Source organism: Apium graveolens, chromosome 5 (genome assembly GCF_009905375.1).
Source record: "Apium graveolens cultivar Ventura chromosome 5, ASM990537v1, whole genome shotgun sequence".
Classification (NCBI taxonomy): Eukaryota; Viridiplantae; Streptophyta; class Magnoliopsida; order Apiales; family Apiaceae; genus Apium; species Apium graveolens.
In genome coordinates this window covers 182,729,014-182,753,126 of record NC_133651.1, presented here as the reverse complement: position 1 = coordinate 182,753,126, position 24,113 = coordinate 182,729,014, and the positions used below count along the sequence as shown (strand labels likewise).

The 24,113-nt window shown below is 36.0% G+C and overlaps 1 protein-coding gene across 1 annotated transcript; it reads right to left on the bottom strand.

Moving 5' to 3' along the window:
• Nucleotides 1–20,394: 20,394 nt before the first annotated feature.
• On the bottom strand, nucleotides 20,395–23,617 carry LOC141661519 (uncharacterized). Its single transcript, XM_074468543.1, has 12 exons — nucleotides 23,161–23,617; nucleotides 23,003–23,076; nucleotides 22,666–22,825; nucleotides 22,554–22,578; nucleotides 22,379–22,468; nucleotides 21,836–22,007; nucleotides 21,668–21,741; nucleotides 21,500–21,569; nucleotides 21,341–21,412; nucleotides 21,098–21,231; nucleotides 20,909–20,982; nucleotides 20,395–20,764 (listed from the first exon to the last, which is right to left on the bottom strand). The coding sequence occupies exons 1-12, from the start codon at nucleotides 23,348–23,350 to the stop codon at nucleotides 20,697–20,699; spliced, it is 1,203 nt and encodes a 400-aa protein (XP_074324644.1). The 5' UTR covers nucleotides 23,351–23,617; the 3' UTR covers nucleotides 20,395–20,696.
• Nucleotides 23,618–24,113: the final 496 nt, after the last annotated feature.

Below are 24,113 nucleotides of genomic sequence, written 5' to 3'. Positions count from 1 at the left end.
AAGGGGAGATAAAAGCTTAAGTAATAGTTTGGAGGATTCCTCAACTAAGAGGGGGAGAAATAGCAGGGAGGAGGAAAAAGGTAAAGCACATGTACACCACACCACACCATTGTTGTTTGTAACTACGGATCCTATTGTACGGGAGATGTGGTAAACACAAGGAGATTTCCTAGTAATCAGAAGAAGTGGTTTGGTTCATCACTATTCTTCATAAGGGGAGAAGCTGTTTTCCAAAAGGGGAGTACCATTGATTTTTATCTGCGGATCCTATTGTACGGGAGAGGTGGTAAACGAAGGTGATCTCCTTTAAGTAGTTGATTCTCATAGGGGGAGAAGTAAGAGAAATATGCGCTTCTCAACAGGAAATGTGGTTGTACAAAAGAAGCTGTTGATGATTACTTCAAGACTGAGAAGTATTATCTGGCAGAGTTTTGAAGAACCAAGGAAATAAAGATGAAACTACTTGAAGATCAGTTCAGTGCTAGAGGAACAAGCATCTTTCATTTCAGTTACTCAAGAAATCTAGAAATGCAGTATTTGATCTAAAAAACCAATAGCATTATTTACAAGTCCTGGTACTTTACTTTTTCTAGTTGTTAGTTGAGTTATCCTCCCTATTTAATTTGTTTGTTAGATTTAACAATCAAATAGGGGGGAATTGTTGGTGAGACAGCGTAACCATATGAACAGTTACGTGATAACACAACACGATAACAATACTAGAATATGACAGGTTAATAATACTACGTATACACAAGAAATCAGGAAGAATAAAGACAAGGAAAATACAAAGAATCAGTAGATTAGAAGAAGGCATGAAGTATGTCTACAGGTCATTGAAAGAAGTTCATTAATATGATCATGCCTCAGTGAAGAATAAAGGTTAAAGACTTTCAGGGTTTCAGAAATGTTGAAGATTTAGTATACAATTGCTACCGGAAGATTTCAGTGTATTGGCATTGATTGAAGATAGACAGTGTATGAAGCATATTAATCTGATGAATTGAAGACAGGGTATAGACAGAGGTTAATGAAGACGTTCTCTAAAGTACCATAAAGGATTCCAGTGAAAGTACAGTTGTTTATTGACTGTCAGTGTCTGGAGCGATAAAGTTGTTGCAAGCTTAACAATTTAATCAAGGCCATAATATGAAGACCTGAATCGGGGTTAGTCGTCTGTGAACCAGACTAGTTGCACTAGGCGTCAACAGCTCGTGAAAGGAATCTGAGTATTTGTTATTCCTAGAGGACTAACAATGAGATTTACAGAAGGGGGGTTGAATGTAAATCTCAAAACTTTTTCAGGTTTTGAGAAGTTTATTAAAGCAGTGTGTTCTAGATGAATAAGTGTATGAATTGCTTTGAGCTAATGCAGACAGATATATATTCAAACACAAAATGTAAAGAACACAACAAACTTTAAAAACTTTTCTGGTGGATTTGTTGTTCCACCAGAGATGGTATATTAGAAAATCTGTGTTCAACAATGTTGATCACAGCTGCATCCTAGTACAAACTAGATGAATTTTCTCTCAAGATATTTCTTAACAGCTCTGGAAAATCTCTTTCTAATTACTAGCATCTTCTTGGTTTATATATTACCAAGTGTACAAGTGAAAAACAATATAAAATTACAATAGTAAAATAAGTTCTTCACTTGCTTCTTTTCCTGTTCACTCAAGTACTTTGTTGACTATTGCATCTTTGTACTAAAGAAGAACGGCTGCTTTTTCTGTTGATCCTGAAATTCGGCTACCACATCTCACTTTTCTCTGTCAACCCATGTGCCTCTGTTTGTAGGTACAACTACCACTTATCAACGGGTAATTAGCAGAACATCCGTTGAAGCTTTCATCCGTTGATGACTTCATCCGTTGAAGGATGTTATCCGTTGAAGCTTTCATCCGTTGATGCATTTATCCGTTGATGCTCTCATCCGTTGAAGGATGTTATCCGTTGAAGCTTTAGAGACATCCGTTGAAGCTTAGCTTCTCATCCGTTGAAGGTCTTTAAGTCATCCGTTGATACCACTTCATTTATACAAAATTACAAGGCATGAAATATTTACAATTGGCCTTCCTATCTGCATATCATCTAGTAGTCAACATGACTTATAGTTTCTCTCAACTTCTAAGAATTACATTTTAAATACAGAGACTGAGATATGCTACAATACTAGACTTATTTCTAAGTAAAGCTACACCATCAACGGATAGCCAAAGTGGTCTTATCCGTTGAGGCTACTGACACTAAATTTCTACTTAAGTGTTTTGTTAAACATATCATCAAACTAATGCACATATATTCCTAACAATCTCCCCCTATTTATGTCTATAAGAACTGTAGGCATAAATTCAGGGTTAACTTGATGATAACAAAACACTTAACAAATATTTGAATTGAAACTAAGTAGAAATATAAAAAGTGCTGCAAAAGTGTATGTACTAGGAGGTAATTGAAGATTTACAGTATTTCCAAGGGTGCTCCTTTAGCCTGAGCAAATCATCATTTTCTTCTTTGTTCCCTGGTTTTCTTTCCTAGCCCTTTGTCATTTTCCTCAAATTGGAGTTGGAGTTGTCTGAAGAATTCAGCTTCATCTTCATCACTGATATCCAACTTAGATTGCATTTCCTTGAGAGTTTCATTGCTGGCAATCTTGAGTTGGTCTTCAAGTCTGAAAAATCTTCTGACTCCTTTGTCATCTCTAAATTCCATCAACCAATGAGGTGATTTGTGAATTTTAGTTCCCCTTTCTTGTATGAGTAAGGTTCTGGGCAAAGCATTTGGTTCCCTCCAAGTCTTCCTTATGTTGGCAATCTTGTTGAGAATTTCAGTCTTGGCTGTTCTGGTAAAGCCAGAATCCTTTTTGATGGCTGAAAAGACTCTGATCAAGGTAGAGTAGCCTTCATTTAGAATCCTGTAGAGAGGCCATGTTCTTTCCCCAGCTCCCTTATATCTGAAAACCAATCTCTCTGGTAGCTGTCTGTAGGCAGCTATTCCCCTTACTTCCTCCAGCTCATCCAGATAGAGATTAATGTCTGAAGCTTCTTTTATGTCACAGATGTGAACATAATCATCTTTAGAAATGGGTGGCTTAGGGTTAGGTTTTTGTTTTTGAGTGAATTTCTTAGAGGTTAGGGGAGGTGTAGATTTAGATTTTCTTTTCTGTTTCTTTGGTAGTGGTAGAGTGGTTAAAAAGGTAGGCAATGTGATGTTGTCCCAATCAATAGGTTCCTCTTTTGGAATGATTGGTTCACCATGGATATTTATAGAGGGATCAGCAACAAAAGGTTTAGGTATGGAAGGTAGTGGTTTAGATATAGATTTGGTATCTTCAGGGTTATCTTCACTCCTTCTGTGTGCCTTGGCCTTTCTTCTGTTTCCCTTCTGCCATTCCTCTCTTTCTTCCATATTTTCACCAAATATGCTCCCAAGAACCTCATCTAAGTTAGCAATCTTTTCTTCACCCCTGACTTCAATTCCTTTCATTTCTTCAACTTGGCTTGACTTTAGCTGTTTTTCAAGCTTTGCTTGTGCTCTTTTGTCAGCCTTGAGTTTTACAGCTTCTTTCTTCAACCTTCTGGTTTCTTCCCTTTTGGCCTTTAGAAATTTGGGATGTCCTTGCATCACACAGATACTCTTTCCCTCTCTATAGATAAAGGCCATGTCCATTCTCTCACCCTTGTCCTTGGTCTCCTTCTTCTTTATGATGCTTGCACTTAGAACTTTGTCTCCATCAGGTTTTGGAAGAGGAAAGTCTACTTCCTGCATCTGAGCAAAGTCTAGGGGATTCTTTGTGGAGTCCATACTGGATCTAGTGTTAGGCTTTAGAACCATAGGTTTTAAATTCTTGAAAGAAGTCTCTCCAACCTTATTTCTCCCTACTGGCTTGAGCTCCATGTTGATTGGTTCAATCTTTGTGCTAAATTTCACAGATGTTGATTTATTTTGTGTAGAACCAAACACCAATTGCAACCTTTCATCAATTCTCCTCCATTGTTCTTTCATTTGTATTTCAGCTGCTGCTAGCTGAATCAAATCAATTCCATCAGGTTTTCCCTTGATTTGAATGATTGGAGAGGTAGTGATGGCAGGAACTAGCACTTTAGATATCTGAATCTTTGTAGAGGGCTCTCCTTCCCCTTCCCTTTTACTCTCCCCCTTTTTGTTATCATCAAGGAGAGGGGTCAAGCCTTGTGCTTTTGCCAGCTGCATTAGGAGATTGGTTTGAGATTGTTGGTTGAGAAGAAGGGTGGCCACAGAGTCTTCAATTCCTTGAACTCTGTCTTCCAACTTGGCCAGCCTTTGTTCAGTAACTGATTCCTTTTTCAATCTCGAAACCAAGTCCTGCAAAGTACCATAGGGCATGACTGAATCCAATTTTTCTGAAGTGAAGGATTTCAAGTCAGCAATATCTTTCCTGAGATCATCCAGACTCATATTTTGCTTTACTTTCTGCAACTTCATGAGATGCAGTGAGTCCAGGTGAGCTTGGAGGATAGCCTTGATATTTGCATTTGAAGTGTTCTGAATGGCCTGTTGAATAGTGATGATTTGTTTGACCAAGTGGACATTGAATTCACCTGTTCTATGCTCCTTAGTCAGGGCCCATTCAGGTAGATTAGGAATGGAACTAGGGTCTTCATCTCCCCCTATGTTCATGCTTCCATCAGAAGAAATAGAGTCATCATCATCAGAATTTACTCCAAATTCCTCAGATGGCTCACCAGCTGTAGAAGGCATCCTGTTAATAGCAGCTTTATCCCTTTGAAGAGATTCTGTTGAGTGCACTAGATGTAGTGTCCTTTCTGCCTCCTCATTGCCCTGAGCAGCCAACAGTTGATAGGCTGTCACAGGATGAGTAAAAGTGTCAGCATCCAAGGAAATGTTATCAATTACAGCTTTGTAATGTTGCTGAAATTGTCTTTCCTTTTCAGCATCATCCACAATCATTGACTCATGAGCAATGGCTGGTTCCACCCTTGTATCAACTGTACCTGCTTTTCTCTCTTTTTCTCTATGTTCTTGCATCAGGGGCTCCCCCTGGCTCACACATCTCACTCCCTCACCTTCACCTTCTAAGGTGGTACTCCACTCACTGACTTTTGCCATGCTGGAAGAAATAGCATGCATTTTTGTGCTCTCAATCTCTCCTTTTGCCTGGGAGCAACCCAGCCTCTCACTCAAATTTTCACTCCCTGCCCTCAATCCTAAAAGTGATTGCACAGTATTCATGTCTTCTACACTTGGAATCATTTCAGTTATTTGTGTAGAGACTATCAACGGATGTGGAATATCCGTTGAAGTTGAAACTGTTGTTATCAACGGATAACTGCTGTTAAGCTTATCCGTTGAAGAGCAACCACTTGTCAACGGATGAGTGATATCCGTTGAAGAAGGAAAAGAAGATGAAATTGAAAGTGATATAACTGTTGAATCTGTATAGATTGATTTGATATGTGTTGATACAGATCCTTCAATTATATCTGAAAGAATTTGCGGGTGATCCAACAAATCATCTAAAAGATGATGATCACCTGTATTTGAGTGGGGCTCCTCCCTGAGTTGTAAAGAGGGAGAATCAGGAATTGATGGGAATAACATATCCACATCCAGAGATGGTGATGAAGTGTTTGGTGATTGATGTGTGATTATTGTGAGAGAATGGGGCTGTGACTCCACATTTATTGGAGTCACATCAAACTGAGTTTGAGAAGGCACAGAGACAGATGGATGTATCTGTGCAGTGTGTGCACCCTGTGTAGAAGAATGGGTTCTAGCCTTCTTTCTTCTAATAAAAGCTTTTGTAGGTGAGTGTTTGGCTTTAGTGTCCCTCCCTCTTTTGTTCTGTGTTCCTGGTTGGGAACTCTTTTCAATAGTAACATCCTTTTGGGAGGATGCTACTAGGGATGTGCTAGAAACCTTTTCAACCACCACAGCTTTTTGAGAAACTGGGGCTTGGCTAGCTTGGGAAGCACTCAACTCTCCTTCCTTATCCTGGGGGTTTCTTTGATGTTCACCCCTCCCCTCACCACTCACACCCTGTTCACTTCCCTCAGGGTTAATGGTTGTTGTTACAACTGTTGTCTTTTGAGAAACAACAGAGGTGATTTTCTTTGTCTTGGATTTTGAAAGTTTAGATTTGGTGACCTTGGTAGAAATCTGTTGGGGCATTGACACAGATTTCATGGCCACACTAGAAGATAAAGAAATAGAGGGGATGGAAGAAGTAAGAGTTGTAGAAGCAATTACCTCACCTACCTGGGGTGCATTCATGATTGGTAAATACACCAATGGCACACTGCTGTTAAGATCCATTCTCTTCAAGTCTGCAAGAACTCTTTTCTCTTGTGCCCAGCACTTGAGTTTATTATTCTCATTGATTATGACTAAACCTTCAGCAACATGGTTAGCCAATAACATAAAGAATCTAGCATAATAGATGTTATTAGGTCTATTAGCTTTGTTACCTAATCTAGTACCTAATTCTAGCATCACATAGTTGCTAAAGTTAAAGTACCTATCAGAAACAAGCATATAGAACATATTAACAAGAGATGAAGTTATGGCATCAAAATTACTAATTTTCCCAGAGAAAACCTTTATGTAGGCATCCCCAAGAAAACTCCATTCTTTCCTAAGGCCTTTTCGTCTAATACCCCCTAAATTAGCAGAGTTAAGAGAGTAACCTATGGAATCTAACATGCTGGATACATCACTATCAGTGTGTGGTGTCATGGCATTGTTCTCAGGTAATTTAAAACATGCTTGTAAGTCATCACAGTTAATACAGTGATTTTTACCTTTGAGAGTGAAGGAGATAGTCATATCCATGGAGTTGAACTCAGCAGTTGTCCAAATCTCCTCAACTACTTCACAGAAAATCGTTGGGGCTTCCAGCATTGCATAGCTAAGTTTACAGTTTTTGATGAAGTCCATCATTTTGTGATAATCTGAGTGGGCTTCATTCTTTTCTACCAGAGCTATGAAATTGTTCTTCTCGTAGATGAACCCAGATTGAGACATAATCTTCACGACTGGTGCCATTGTTGTGAGTAGAAATTGCAGAGAATAACTTGAAGGTTTTGCAGAGAGAAAATGGTAAATGCTTGAAATTCTAAGAAAGCGTAAAGTAATAATGAACAATCAGAAGGGCTTATATGCTTTCAAAGAAAAAGAAATAAATAAAGGATTAATCAATAAATAGGTGTTAGTGAATTTCAGCCGTTTAAGAATAAACTGTAAGTATTCTAATAACTACCTTTAAAACCAATACATACAGATGTATGTATGGTATCAACGGTTAAGAAAATAGAATCTACGGCTGTGAAACACCTCAAACGTCTGATGTGACATTTCAACGGATAATGTAAATTGTCATCCGTTGAAAGGTACTTCAGCTTTATCCGTTGACGGATAAAAGTTCCAGAGATATACTTGTCTTTCAACGGATAATGAATATCCGTTGATAGAGCAATTTTGACTTTCAACGGATAGGGAACATCCGTTGATGGAATAAACTTTGTTAAAAGTCAAATTTGTTCTAGCAACTAATATATTTCAGGCTTCTCATCAAATTGCAATGAAGACATGAATTTTAAGAGTAATTAAGCATACCTAGCTCACTTACCAATCTTGTAAATGTTGATTCATCAAGTGGCTTGGTAAATATGTCAGCAATTTGTTGTTCACTTGGAACAAAATGTAGTTCCACTGTACCCTTCATGACATGCTCCCTGATGAAGTGGTACTTAATATCAATGTGCTTGGTCCTTGAGTGCTGCACATGATTCTCTGTTATGGCTATGGCACTTGTGTTGTCACAAAAGATAGGTATTCTATCAACATGAAGTCCATAATCAAGGAGTTGATTCCTCATCCATAACATTTGAGAACAGCAACTTCCAGCAGCAATGTATTCAGCCTCAGCTGTAGAAGTAGAGACTGAATTTTGCTTTTTGCTAAACCATGATACAAGCTTGTTTCTCAGGAATTGGCAGGAGCCTGTTGTACTTTTCCTGTCTATTTTGCAACCTGCATAGTCTGCATCTGAATAACCAATTAGATCAAAGCCAGATTCTCTAGGATACCAAATTCCTAAATTTGGTGTACCCTTGAGATATCTGAAAATTCTCTTGATAGCAATTAAGTGAGACTCCCTAGGATCAGCTTGAAATCTAGCACACAGACATGTAGCAAACATTATATCTGGTCTGCTAGCAGTTAAATATAAAAGTGAACCAACCATGCCTCTATAACTTGTAATGTCCACAGACCTTTCAGTCTTATTTAATTCAAGTTTGGTGGCAGTGGCCATGGGAGTTTTTGCAGATGAGCATTCCATTAAGTCAAACTTCTTTAAAAGATCATGAATATATTTAGTTTGACTAATGAAAATTCCATCACTAACTTGTTTAACTTGTAAACCAAGAAAATAGGTTAGTTCTCCCATTAGGCTCATTTCATATTTACTTTGCATTAGCTTAGCAAACTTTTTGCAAAGTTTATCATCTATAGAGCCAAATATTATGTCATCTACATAAATTTGAACAAGTATACTAGAGCCATTAACATTCCTAAAGAAGAGAGTTTTATCAACAGTACCTCTAGTGAAGTGATTCTCCAAAAGAAATTTTGATAAGGTTTCATACCAGGCTCTAGGTGCTTGCTTCAGTCCATAGAGTGCTTTCAACAGATAATACACATAGTCTGGAAAATTTGGATCTTCAAATCCTGGAGGTTGACTTACATAGACTTCTTCCTCTAATTTCCCATTTAGAAATGCACTCTTGACATCCATTTGATAGACTTTGAAATTGGCATGGGCTGCATGGGCTAGAAATATTCTGATGGCTTCAAGTCTTGCAACAGGAGCATATGTTTCATCAAAATCTATTCCCTCTTGCTGAGAATAGCCTTTAGCAACCAGTCTGGCTTTATTCTTTATGATAATGCCATTTTCATCCATCTTGTTTCTGAATACCCACTTTGTGTCAATAGGACTCTTGTTCTTTGGTTTGGGTACCAGCTTCCAAACTTGGTTTCTCTCAAATTGGTTTAGCTCTTCCTGCATAGCTAATATCCAATCTGGATCCAATAGAGCTTCTTCCACTTTCTTAGGTTCCTCCTGAGATAGAAAACTACTATACAGACATTCATCTTGAGTAGCTCTTCTTGTTTGCACTTTAGATGATGCATCACCAATGATCAGTTCAAAGGGATGATTCTTGGTCCATTTCCTTTGTGGTGGAAGATGTGCTCTAGATGAGGTGGCCTCAGTATTGTCATGATGTGAGACAGAGTGTTGACTAGTTGAAACTCCCCCTGAGTTGTTGGTCCTTTGCAGGGAACTTGGAGTTCTATCAACTGATGATGTAAATCGATTATCCGTTGATGAACTATGATCAACGGATGCTTCATTTTGTACTTCAACGGATGATGCACTATGTCTTTCAACGGATACTGCATTGCTTCTATCAATGGATGCAGTATTTTGTGCATTATCCAGGGGCATGTTTTGAATCCCTTTTGAAGTGTCATCTCCATCAGTCTCCTCTTCACTATCATCACAATATATCTCAATGTTGTCAAATTTGAGTCTCTCATTATGTCCCTCATCTGTTAGTCCATCAATCTTTTTATCATCAAACACAACATGCACAGATTCCATAACAATGTTGGTTCTTAGATTGTAGACCCTATAAGATTTTCCAGCTGAATAACCAACAAATATTCCTTCATCAGCCTTTGCATCAAACTTCCCTTTATGGTCAGATTGATTCCTCAGTATAAAGCATTTACATCCAAAGACATGAAGAAAGTTTAGAGTTGGTTTTCTTCTCTTGAACAACTGATAAGGAGTCATGCCTTTAGCTTGATTGATCAATGAAATATTCTGAGTGAAGCAGGCACAATTAACAGCTTCAGCCCAGAAATATGTTGGTAACTTTGATTCTTCAAGCATTGTTCTGGCAGCTTCAATTAAAGATCTGTTCTTTCTTTCAACAACCCCATTTTGCTGAGGTGTTCTTGGAGCTGAGAACTCATGCATGATTCCATTTTCTTCACAGAACAGCCTTAATGTCAAATTCTTGAACTCAGTTCCATTGTCACTCCTGATATTTCTAACCTTCAAGTCAGGATGATTGTTGACTTGCCTGATGTGATTGATAATGATTTCACTTGCTTCATCCTTTGATCCAAGAAAACAGACCCATGAGAACTTTGAGAAATCATCTACAATCACTAAGCAATATCTTTTTCTTGCTATTGACAATACATTGACTGGTCCAAACAAATCCATATGTAGCAGCTGTAATGGTTCATCAATTGTTGTTTCAAGCTTCTTCTGAAATGATGCTTTCCTTTGTTTGCCTTTCTGACAAGCATCACACAGACCATCCCTTGAGAATTCAACAAGAGGAATTCCTCTTACTAAGTCCTTTTTGACTAGATCATTCATTGTTTTGAAATTCAAATGGGATAGCTTCTTGTGCCATAGCCAACTCTCAACTGAACTTGCTTTGCTGAAGAGACAAGTAATAGATTCTGCATCTGTAGAGTTGAAGTCAGCTAAGTACACATTTCCTTTTCTAACTCCAGTTAGAACCACTTTGTTGTCTTCCTTACTAGTGACAACACAGGCTTCAGAATTGAAGGAAACTGTATTCCCTCTATCACATAGTTGACTGATACTCAGTAAGTTGTGCTTGAGACCATCAACTAATGCAACTTCTTCAATGATGACATTCCTTGTTGAAATCAAGCCATATCCCATAGTAAACCCTTTGCTGTCATCTCCAAAGGTTATGCTGGGGCCAGCTCTCTCTTTAAACTCTGTGAGCAGGGAGAAATCTCCAGTCATGTGTCTTGAACAGCCACTGTCCAAGTACCATAGATTTCTTCTATTTTCCTGCACACCACAAAATCAATCAATTTGATTTTGGTACCCAAGTTTCCTTGGGTCCATTCTTGTTAGCCTTTCTCCTAGACTTCATTCCTCCTGCATCTTTAGACTTAGGTGAGTTTGAGTCAACCTTGGTCTTAGATGTGGTTGGTTGAGGTGTAGGGTTAGTCACAACATTATCCAGCACATTTATAGAATTATTAGGCATGGATTGTGCATACATGTTATTCCACATTGGCATATTGTATGGCATTTGAGGCATACTGAATGCAGCAAGATAAGGATTGTTAAAATATGGCATGTTTGCAAAATGTGCATAAGGATTTTGTTGAGACATAACAGGCATAGCATGTAGAGGTGATACAGACATGTTAGGCATGGAAGAGGGTACAGTTATGGGAGATTTCTTAATAGATTTACAATTAGCAGATAGATGATTAACACTACTACAATGCACACAGCTTTTTCTAGGAGCATACTTGTCAGGTGTGTAATTGTTATGTTTGTTAACTCCTACCTTCCCATTTCTGTTGGATTTCCTTTTGGATTCCTTTTTATCCTCAACCATCTTGAGCCTATTGTTTAACTGTTCTAAGGTCATGTGCCCTACATTCACCTTTCTGACATCTTTGGATGTGCTTGCTTCTTCTTTGACAAAGTTCTTTGAAGTTGAACCAAACTTTTTGTTGAGTTTCTTTAGATTTTCTCTTTTAGAAACATCTGCCTGTTTTAATTGAGGAACCTTCAACGGATGTTCCTTTTCTTCCTTCAACGGATAACTTTCATCATCCGTTGATTCCACATCCGTTGACAGTCCATCAATTAATTCCAGTTTCTTTTTATTTTTATCCCAGGCAGTTTCACAGAATGATTCAATTCCTTGGACTTTGGCAATTTGAGCACTTACATCCCTAGATGTTTTCCAGGCTTTAATCACCTCTTGCTCTTTCTCTAATTGATTGGAAAGTATTTCTACTTTCTTAACTGATTCAGCTAGTTCATTTTCAACAGATATACAATGCAATTTGGTTTTCTCTAGGTCAATCAACTTATTTTCTAACACAGTATTTCTATTACTTAAAAACAGATTGTTCTCTTTGATCCTACTATTTTCTTTAGCAAGAGATTTAAGAGACACACGCAAATGATACAATTCAGTAGACATGTCATTGAAAGCATCATTGCACTCTTCTTTAGTAAGCTGTGTTAAATCAGTAGTGATTACCTGATTGCTTGATGAACTAACTTCGTTTTCTTCAGAATCAGCCATGAGAGCAAGGTTGACATAATCCACATCTTCATCCTCTTCATCTCCATCAGCTGCCCAGTCCTTTTCTTGAGTAATGAAAGCCCTTTCCTTCTGTTTGAGTAGATCAAAATATTTCTTTTTGTAATCTACTTGTTCAAATTTCTTCTTTTCAGAGGTTGGCTTTCTGCACTCACTTGCAAAGTGTCCACTTATACCACAATTAAAACACTTGAACTTGGATTTGTCCACCATGTTCTTATAGGGTTTAGTGGCTCTAGTGTTTTTCCTGAACTTCATCTTTGCAAATCTCCTGGACAGAAATGCAAGATGCTCATCAATACCATCAGAGTCATCTTGACTGGAGTTGTCTTCATTTTCAGCAACTTGCTCTTTACCCTTGTCTGATTCTGGATTTCTTACACCATCTTTGGAGCTTGATGTAGATCTCACAGTTTCTTTTCTGCATTCTTTCTCATTTTCAGCTACCAATGCAACTGAACCTCCTTTCTTTCTCCCCCTCTCCAATACCTCATCCTGTTCCAACTCTAGTTCATAAGTCTTCAAGATTCCATATAATCTTTCAAGAGTAAAGTCCTTATAATCCTGAGAGTTTCTTAAGGAAACAGTCATGGGTTTCCATTCCTTTGGTAAGGATCTCAAAAATTTAAGATTTGAATCCTTCACCTGGTACACTCTACCATACAGCTTCAGTCCATTCAACAGCTTTTGGAATCTATTAAATGTGTCATTTAAAGATTCATTCTCTTCAAAATGAAAGTACTCATACTGTTGAATGAGAAGCTGCATTTTGTTCTCTTTTACTTGTTCTGTACCTTCACACAGCAACTGAACTGTGTCCCAAACCTCTTTGGCAGTTGAACAATTTATCACATTATCAAACATATCCTTGTCAAGACCATTAAACAAAATGTTCATAGCCTTCTTATCCTTGTGGACTTCTTCTGTGTCTTCCATTGTCCATTCTGCTCTAGGTTTTGGAATGGATTGACCAACAGCAATTGTGGCCGTAGCAACTGTGGCTACTTTGTGGGGAATGTGAGGACCATTCTCAATGCAGTTTACATAACCTTCATCTTGGGAGAGTAGATGAAGGTGCATTTTCACCTTCCAGTGGTGATAACTGTCTTTGTCAAGAACTGGGATCTTTACTCCAATATCCTTCTTACTCATCTTTGTTAGATTCCAAGATCTTTAAACTCTTTGTATGTCAAGAGCCTGCTCTGATACCAATTGTTATTCCTAGAGGACTAACAATGAGATTTACAGAAGGGGGGTTGAATGTAAATCTCAAAACTTTTTCAGGTTTTGAGAAGTTTATTAAAGCAGTGTGTTCTAGATGAATAAGTGTATGAATTGCTTTGAGCTAATGCAGACAGATATATATTCAAACACAAAATGTAAAGAACACAACAAACTTTAAAAACTTTTCTGGTGGATTTGTTGTTCCACCAGAGATGGTATATTAGAAAATCTGTGTTCAACAATGTTGATCACAGCTGCATCCTAGTACAAACTAGATGAATTTTCTCTCAAGATATTTCTTAACAGCTCTGGAAAATCTCTTTCTAATTACTAGCATCTTCTTGGTTTATATATTACCAAGTGTACAAGTGAAAAACAATATAAAATTACAATAGTAAAATAAGTTCTTCACTTGCTTCTTTTCCTGTTCACTCAAGTACTTTGTTGACTATTGCATCTTTGTACTAAAGAAGAACGGCTGCTTTTTCTGTTGATCCTGAAATTCGGCTACCACATCTCACTTTTCTCTGTCAACCCATGTGCCTCTGTTTGTAGGTACAACTACCACTTATCAACGGGTAATTAGCAGAACATCCGTTGAAGCTTTCATCCGTTGATGACTTCATCCGTTGAAGGATGTTATCCGTTGAAGCTTTCATCCATTGATGCATTTATCCGTTGATGCTCTCATCCGTTGAAGGATGTTATCCGTTGAAGCTTTAGAGACATCCGTTGAAGCTTAGCTTCTCATCCGTTGAAGGTCTTTAAGTCATCCGTTGATACCACTTCATTTATACAAAATTACAAGGCATGAAATATTTACAATTGGCCTTCCTATCTGCATATCATCTAGTAGTCAACATGACTTATAGTTTCTCTCAACTTCTAAGAATTACATTTTAAATACAGAGACTGAGATATGCTACAATACTAGACTTATTTCTAAGTAAAGCTACACCATCAACGGATAGCCAAAGTGGTCTTATCCGTTGAGGCTACTGACACTAAATTTCTACTTAAGTGTTTTGTTAAACATATCATCAAACTAATGCACATATATTCCTAACAGTATTATTTATAGAAGAATTATTAAGTTGAGGAACGCACTTGGATTGAACGTTTGTCTGTTAAAGTACGAGAATTGGTGTGCGGGGTATAAAGCTAAACAACTCAGGGGACTTGTGAAACTCAAAGTTTAATTGGTAAATTAAATAAATTTATTTAAAGGACTTTAATATAATATATTTAATAAACTTAAATTAATTTATCTTATAAACTTTAAATAAGTTTATTTTATAAATTTAAATTAGTTTATTTATATAAGTTATATTTAAGTTTATTTTATAAATTAATTTAGTTACAATTTAAACTTAAAAAGAAAAGAAAAAGAAAATACAAAAGAAAAGAAAAAGAAAATAGAAAAAGGAAAAACTAATAAAAGGAATTCACAGCTGACATTCACTACGCCATAAGTGGGCTACTGTAATTCAAGTGTTACAAGGAGCGTTACATTAGTTAAGAGATTTTTGGCCTATTGTAACACCTCTCTTGCAGTGTTACAATAGCCATAAATCTAGTGTTGCGAAGAATTTCCGGTGTTGCACAACATGTAACACCAACAAGTGGTGTTACATTAGATACTTTTTTAATTTTTATAAAAAAAAATAAAATTGAAATATTATCATAAATTAGTATTATATTATATTCTGATTTACTAGTGAATGATCAATGTAACATATAATATGATTTAAATCTAGAATTTCTTATACATAAATTCAGAGACTTTTTTATTTTCCTATTTAATCAATAACAATTAAATAAATAAAAAGAAAAACTAAAATTTAGAAAAAAATATAAAATATGCACAATTTACTAAGCGAAATATTTGGGCTGTATTTCCCCCCCAAATGAAAACACATCCTCAAACCCTCACTCCCAGCCTCTGCTCTCTCAGCCTCCTCTCTCGGCTTCACTTGTTCCCGGAAGGTTCTCTCTCTCTCTCTCTCTCTCGCTCTCCCTCCCTCCCTCCCTCTCTCCCTCTCTCTCTCTCTCCCTCTTCACAAACATATACATGTATCTGTTCTTAGTTAAGAAAATTCCCCAATTCCCCTTTCTTGTTTCATTTCTATTTTGTCACATACACGGGTATGTACCCTGCCTCCCTCCCTCCCTCTCTCCCTCTCTCTCCCTCTTCACAAACATATACATGTATCTGTTATTAGTTAAGAAAATTCCCCAATTCCCCTTTCTTGTTTCATTTCTATTTTGTCACATACATGGGTATGTATATGTAGGTATATACATATATGAACATTTAACTCAATTAGCTTGATTTATCTAAAGGTTGTGATTTTTAAAAATTGTATGACATTTTTTGATTTTTCGCACTAGTAGTGTCTAGCACATTCATTTTTATTCGATTATTTGTAAATTCCCGTAAAGGTTGAAACTTTTGGAACCTTGTGCCTTTTTTTTTACTTTTAACTTTGATCTTTCACTATGATCTTTCTTCACACGGCACACACAAGTGTATTGTAAACGTAAACATGAATATTTTAAGGGTCATTGGTTAAATTGATTCCCGTCCAAAATTTGAAACCTTGAGGAGATGTGTTAAATTCTTATAGGTGGTCAAAGTTCTAGGTTATTTAAGTTATTTTTTGATTTTACTGGTGAGTGTATAGACTTTATTGCATTTCATTAAGTCATTTGTGAAAAAATTATCTGCAGTACATACTATCGCAAGAGGAGTAACCCTGATGTTAGTGAGAACTATTTATTTTTGTTTATGCTTGCTGTTTGGAATCATCATTCTACGTGACAACATGGTTTTTATTTATATATTGAAGAATGTGCCACTCATACACACATCGTTTGTATTATATTATCCTACAGGTTTAGCGAGAGTTTGGATGGTATTTTATTGACTTATGATTTAGATATTATTGGTACTTTGGGGAAACTTCTTCCAGGAAGTCATCCATATTTCGGTGTAAAACTGAAGTCAAAGTTGCTGCCTTTTAATCCAAAGCCCAATATGCTTTTAGGTAATATATGTAAACCTTTCCATTTACCTTAATGACATGTGTATATGTATTTTGTTATGCTTATAGTTATCTGTTATTCTATTATGTTCAGAAGGAAAGGTGGTTAAACTTCGTCAACAGGCAATTCATGTCACTGTTCTTGGTTTTTCATCTGCCGTCATAATAGAGGAGGATATCCCTAAAGAGTTTAGATACAAGATTGTAAGTTACTTGACTGATTGTGATTAACAAATATGCGTATATTTAATGTACTTGATATGAAATTTGTAATATTATCTTCTCCTTTAACTTAATATGTTTTGTTGCAGAAAAGGGGAAACAGATATTATGTGAACAGATTGCAGAAGCAACACAAGATCAAGTTGGAACAATTATACGCTTCACTGTCAAGAGGTGATACATAAAATATATGCTCTCCTTGTAATTTTGTTAGGGATGGCAATATTTGATGCATTTTGACCTGATTGTACCGACGCAGATCCAATTTTGGATTTGTTTTCTTTCTTAAACTCTAGGGTTTTAGGACTGCATTTGTTTGTTAAATAAAATGAACTGAAAACCAAACCCAATCTAAAACCAGAATTATATACATTATCCTCTTTGTGTCCCATTTTCTTGTCCATTGGCCAAAATTTACCTTACATAAATCATATTAGGCGAATTGCTAACTGCCTAAAATATAGTTTATTTGTCAAAGTTGTCTTTATGTTGTTCAATCTTGAGACTGTTTACCTAATGCAAAGGTAAGCCGAGAATACAAGAACAATTAGAAACTAATCGCTATAGAAAAAGTAGCTCCAAGCTCTAGTTAAATGATAAAATTTCGAAACATTTGGAACGATAGACTATAGCCACCTAACACTTAAATGTGTCAATCATCAGCCGAACCCGAAACATCCTTGAAAATTCTGCCATATAACCAAATAACCCAGAAGATGGCAAAAATCAAGGTAGTTCCATTTCTAGATATATTTTGGTTCCCATCTGAATGACACAATATTAATTACGAGGAAGACATGAGCAGACTACAAACGCCAGAATTAGCCAATAACTTATACCACAAATTTTGAGCAAAATCACATTCTAAATGTAACTCTAGTTCTTCTATTTACCAGGGTAAAATTGTTATTGATTTTGAAGGAATAAAGGTGTTAATTAAACTTAATAACTGAATGTGTAGATTCATTTTGGGACAAATAAAATAAAAAATGCAGTCAATATATATTGGACGAATGGATAAATTTAATATGTATTATTATCCATACTAGAAATTTATATAACATGTATGTTATATATGGTTATTGGATTTTGGTTTAGGTTAATTATTTGGACGAGATTTTGTGTATTTATTCGTGTTTTGTTTACACTCGAGCCAATCCAAATTCTGAAATCTGATGATTAGGGTTTGGTTTTAATTTTTTTATGGTTAATTCGGGTTTGTTTTTAATCAAATCCGAACCGGGCCGAACCCATTTCCATCCCTAAAATTAACTACACAATCTCCTCATCTATAGGTCCACCCAATATTTGGACAGGTTGGTTACCGAAAAATATTAAGAACGGCAGACTAAGCCAATCTAAGTTTATAGAGTGAAATGAGTATCTTATCAATAGTTATTAATAACTTTTCAGGTTCAGTACACTGTATTTGCATGGTAATACTGTATCCTTTTTGAATTCAACATTGGCATTGTTTCATTTATTTATTGCTAGGTATATAAAAAGGTTACCGAATGATATAAAAAGGTATATATCATTTTAAGAATTTTTTATATATAAGTGGGTTATAATGGACATCATAAAAACGTTTGGAAGTTTATCATTCTTATGTCTTATTGGCACCCATGCGTATACTTGATTAACAGGTAAATCTTGACAAAACAGAATTATTGAGTACTATTTAATTTTCATATCTCCTCCAGGTACCTTCCTCATTGAATGCACAGAAACAACATTTGTTTTGCAAAATTTTGGTCCTCCTGAATGAGTTGGATAGAGGAACAAGCACTTCTGATGAATATGCTATAACATATGCGGTATGATAATTTATCTGCTTTCTGAAGTTTACATCCTGTCTCCTTGCAAGTCCTTTTCTAGTTTCCTTTGTCAAAAGTAGAGGCTTCTTTTATGAGTACTTGTATAGCACGTGTTATTAACTACTTGTATATGCTCATAGTGCACCTCGTTGCGCCTTTAACCACAGTGGTATATCAATGCAAATTTATTATTTAACTTTTGTAAATGCATCGTGTTGTTCGGTTCTGTAGTTGTATAGCACGTGTTATTAACCTCCGTAGTTGCGCACGAAATCAGGTAAACTTTATGTTTCAGTTCCTCACCAAAATTTCCACAACCTATTTTTCTGTAAATATAATAATCCCTTCTTTTAACAAATCTCAATTTTTACTTGTTTATCAGCTAAGGAATGTGTATCGAAAACTTAAATCTGATTTACAAGGCAGTAGGAAGCGGATGGCAGAACTCGTTGAACAATGTAATGCTTTAAAGAAAGGCCGTGAAGACTCTTCAGAAGCATGCAACCATAAGTGTGCCTTTTGTCATTCTTCTAAAGCGGCTGATATTAGTACTGACTTTTGAACATGAACCAAGATTTGTGTGTCTCTGTGTATGTAGAGACTCTATTGATTAGTATGGTTCGAAGATGAGACTCTTATGTAATAGTATGACTTAGAAATTAAGACTGTTATGTACGACAACTTTGATATTTTGTTGCTAATGAGATTGTTCTTTCCACAAAACATGTATTTAAAATTTTTTAAAATTAACTATTACATCTTCATTTTCTAGTAAAATTTATGTTTATATATAGGGTTGAATTACAAATGCTAATGTTATTTAATTACAAAAAATGGTGTTACAATAGATAAAATCGACTGTTACAATAGGCTATGCGGGTCCCACGTGTGGGGCCACTTCTGTAATCTAGATTGAACCTAATGTATCACTCATTTTGCGTTACATTTGGACATGTTAGTGTTACAGTAGGTGCCTATTGTAACGTTTTCCTCTTTATTACAATAGGTCACTAAAGTGTTACATTAGGGTGTCTATTGTAATGCTCGTATACGTAACGCCCCATAGTGTTACAATAGACCTATTATAACGCTTTTAGGGCCTATTGTAACACCATTTAGGCATTACAATAGCCCACTTATGGCATAGTGAATCCTGGTCGCCACAGGAATGTTAGATTGTTTGATTGTTTAAGTACATTCATGTACTTGTGATACACTGTCGCCACCGAGAAATAAACAAAAGGTGCCCCTGTGGTCTCCACAGGGGAGTTGAAATAATAAGGCAATCTCTCCAAGAGCTATCTGGTCGTCACAGAACAAAAACTCCACTTGGTCGCCACAAAACCTGTAACCTTGGTCATCACATAAAACTTCTCTCCTCAGCCACACAATTTTATTGGATAAAAGACTACATTTTGTAGTAGAAGAAATTGAGCCATTCATTCTGTTCATCTTCTCTCCCAAGAGAGTAGTGAAAATGGCAGCAAAGATTTAAGAGAAGTTCAAACTTTTTGTATATCCGTTTAACTTCTCACCGGAGTAATGTTATAATGTCCGATTTAATTCTTGTATATTCATAGGGGCATTATAATCGTTACCCGGTAACTAAATCCTATTACAAACAAAAGCTAGATCATTTTATAGGATTTGATTTGTAAATTTTTTTAGAAGTTAGGAACTTTGTTGTTCTTAGATTGTAATCGGTTAATTTATTTACCGGAGTGTAGCAACACCTTCGAGGATTTATATACGAATATATATTTCCCCGAATATCCCGTGTTCCTTACTTTTATCGTTCCAAACACTATTTCTCTCAAGAACACAAAACCACTAACCGAGCACTAAATCTATATCCGCTAAAGATTCGAAAGAATTTTTAATTTAGTAATTATCATATTCAATCCTTCTTCTACGATAATTCGGGACCTATCACGTTTTTTCTCGGATACTGATAATATCTGCTTTTTCTCGGATACGGATGTAGATTTTTCGGACGAATATCGGATTTTTCGAATTTTTTTGACAGCCCCAATAATAGGTACAACCTTGTGTTTCCAGATCATAAAACCCGAGGTATGCCTCTAAAAATTCGAACTTTGAAGTGTACATCATTGATTCACTACATTTCGCAATTGATAGAATGAACAAATCAGGCTACTAGATTCTGGTTAGTGTCTTTTGGTCTTGCCGTTCTTTTAAACTGCTCCTGATGGTTCAGCTGCTCGTGTGTGCTTCAATATAACCGGAGCTACCACCATCCAAACTGCAAAAATCACTCGCCGTTATTATTTTTTTTTAAACAATCTCGATTGAAATGGTACGAAATCAGATACATTGGGGGTTGTTTTTGTCATTTAATTAACCTTTGTTACTTCGAATTAACGAGCATAGGGATAGATTTTCTTACTAAAAATGCAGGCTGCCAGCCATTCGTTTACAATTCTAACCCAAGTGCTTGTCCATCCAACATCAATTGTCCATCTGTTAGATGACAAATGCTAATGTTAGTCCTTATCTAGGAGTAATTTATTTTCAATAATTTACAGAGACATTCACTTATATAGAGTAATTAAATTTTGTATATTTTGGAACTTACTTTTGGCTGACATGTTTAGTGTTCCAACTAATTAACAGCATGGCAAAGTACATAGCTCCAGTTGCAAAGACAAAATGGAAGAATCCGTAGCCGTATGGAACTTCATCTTCTTCCTCTGGTTCATCTTTCTTGAACTGCACCACTGTCAACTGTCACGTTTCTATCTATGCGTGGGTGTTTTGATGTGTGCATGTATAGGTTGCAAGTCCTTTAATGAATGGAAAAAAGGTTTAGTGGTATTACCTGAAAGCATTTTGAATCAATCCCAGTTGAAAATGTTGCTATAACCATAGCAATCACTGCAATTACAAAGCTCTGGAAATACAAGAAGCATATCAATTTCTTATACACAGGAGGGTCATATATTTTGTAAATTGTCATATTTCCAAAATTCCTACTTACAATTATGGATAGCCAGTCTCCTTGAGGCCCAGCATTTGTGTCTTTTATACATTTTCCCTCCGGAGGCTCACTGCAAGCAAAATTTTTATATGTTATTTAGTGAGTAATTCTATTAAATAGTTAAACAAGTCGAGAATACAGAAGTTACAATTTGGAGGTGTTACATGCCTTCTAACCGCAGACCAGCAAAGGAACACCACATAAAGGCCCATAAGTCCGGGAGTTAAGAAACCACCATTCACCTGGATTATACAGTTGTAGAAAGATATTTAGGCCAGTGGGGATTTATTTTGTGACAAGTTTGGTGCAAATTGGCCAAAAAAAAATTGTGCTTACTTTGGGATGGAGAGATACACTTGTCATGAGTTGGAGGAGTACTAGAGTCCAGGTGATGAAGAAAATATTGAGGAGACAAGATGGTTGAGGAGCATACCAGATGAACATCAATATTATCCCACATATGCATATAACATAGGCAATAGTTGCAAGTAACATCACATGAATGTGGCTGCAATTCAAATCTTGCCATCTCAGTACTCAATTGCACATTTTATTACTAAGATTAATGGAAGAGACAAGCACATTTATAAGATATAAGGCTAGTTCAGTTAAATGCATATGGAGCTCAAAACGGTAAGCAATGCCCGGGGTCCGAATGGAGCTTCACTTTTTATTTTTGTGCTGCATTTGAATCATATTTATGTGTGTGCTGAAGAAAAGGAATTTATATTATATTCTCCAACTGCATTTAGCCTCCATAAGCTGTTAACTGAACAAGCTCATCTACTGTATGACGAGTTGACTTGGGTAATAATCTTTTTCTAATATCTGTTCAAGTAAGAAGACATAATTGCATCAGTTGTAAGGGAAGATACTCACCATCTCTCAGTAAATTTGTCCGACTGAACACGATCGTTTAGCCATGTAATGAAGCTGATAATACTAACTAGCTGAATCATTAGAAACACCCTGCATAAAAATGTAAAAGTTCATTCAATATTCCAGTATACGAAGTCAGAAACAGAAGATGATATGTATTATGTTATGTACTCACCCAGCACCAAAATGTGCAATATCCCCTGTCAAAGAATTGATTTATCAGAAACTTGTAAAGAAAAAGAAATAGCTACCTAAGTTTTCAAAAATGTGAAAGAAACGAAACTAACCATATATCTGAATGACTACTGAAGGAATGAAGAACGGAAGCACCATTAAGAAAATAATTAGGACAACCTTAGCAGGCCACCTCCCAGAATGCCACAAATCTTGACGTTCATTTAACTTTGAGGTACCAGCAGTACAAAGAAACAATATGAAATAGAAAATCTAGTGAATTGTCAAGGCCAAACTCATTGGGAATGCCTGAAAACTTAGAACCTATCATTGTTTCAGATTTATGAAATGTATTCTTGGAAAACCTCAGGAAATTAAAGTAATGTGAATCAGTAAATAAAAAACATAAGATCCAAAAAAGTAAATAAAAAATAAAAATGTCAAGGATACAAAACATCCCAAGCTCACTCTTAGAACGCCTTCAGCACCTAAACAATCTTCCCCACCATCACATTCTTTTAATCCTATAATCACAAATTATGAACAAATTAATAACACTAAAAACATAAAACATCCTGATTCCTGACCTCATGAATTCGGTATCTTACTCTTCATTTCTGACAAAGCACTTCTTCCATAATCACGTACCGCCCAAGCAAGTAAATTTGCGAGAAGAAATATTAAGCCATAGACATATCTAGCCATCCAAGGGTTAGAACCACGGCGAAACTGTGCCCACCAAGAATCTCCCATGAGCTTGGCATAACGGTCATTTAAATTGTTCATATCGCCTTCCATCCAGATCTTCTTCTTAAATGCCAAAACAACTTTTAAGCTGCATAGAGCTAGTGGAATAATGATGTTTTATCCCACTAGCTCCTTCTCATCTAGCTGAAACATATAAAGATATCAATAACTTGTAGTCAAACAAGAATGCATGTATTATGCAACTAGTTCATCAAATGTTTGGTGTGAAATGTACCAAACAATTTCAAACATGTAAAGCAAAGGAGAAGTTTTGAAAGGTTAGATCCAATGTTGTCAGAAATTTTAAGAAAGATAGCTACAAAAAAGTAAATCAGTTAGTGTTTTACTATTGTTTTACAAAAGCATAATTAGTTACACCATAATAGTTTGTAAACACAGCAAAGTAAAACTGCTAGGGTAGCCAGATAATTAGTAGAATTACTTTAACTCATTCATTAATATGACTCATTAAAGTCACTTATTTGTCAACTACCAACCTCCCTAAAAAAATGATAAATCTACAGTAAATCCAGGGTTGAATAGATCGTCTACTTATAAAACTAAGGCCAATCAATGTTTCTGATCAAGAGTTGTCATTAAACATTTACATGTGACTCAGCCAATCAGAAAAAAAAATTCATTTGTACAAGATTAATGAAAAACATATTTGACATAACCCCTGTAATCATAGTTGTAAAAATCGGTAATCGATACTAATTGGTTTAGTTATCGATTAGGGATTAATCGGCAAATTGGAGATTTAATTGGAGGGATTAATCAAAACAAAAATCGGATATATTTAAATATTTTATTA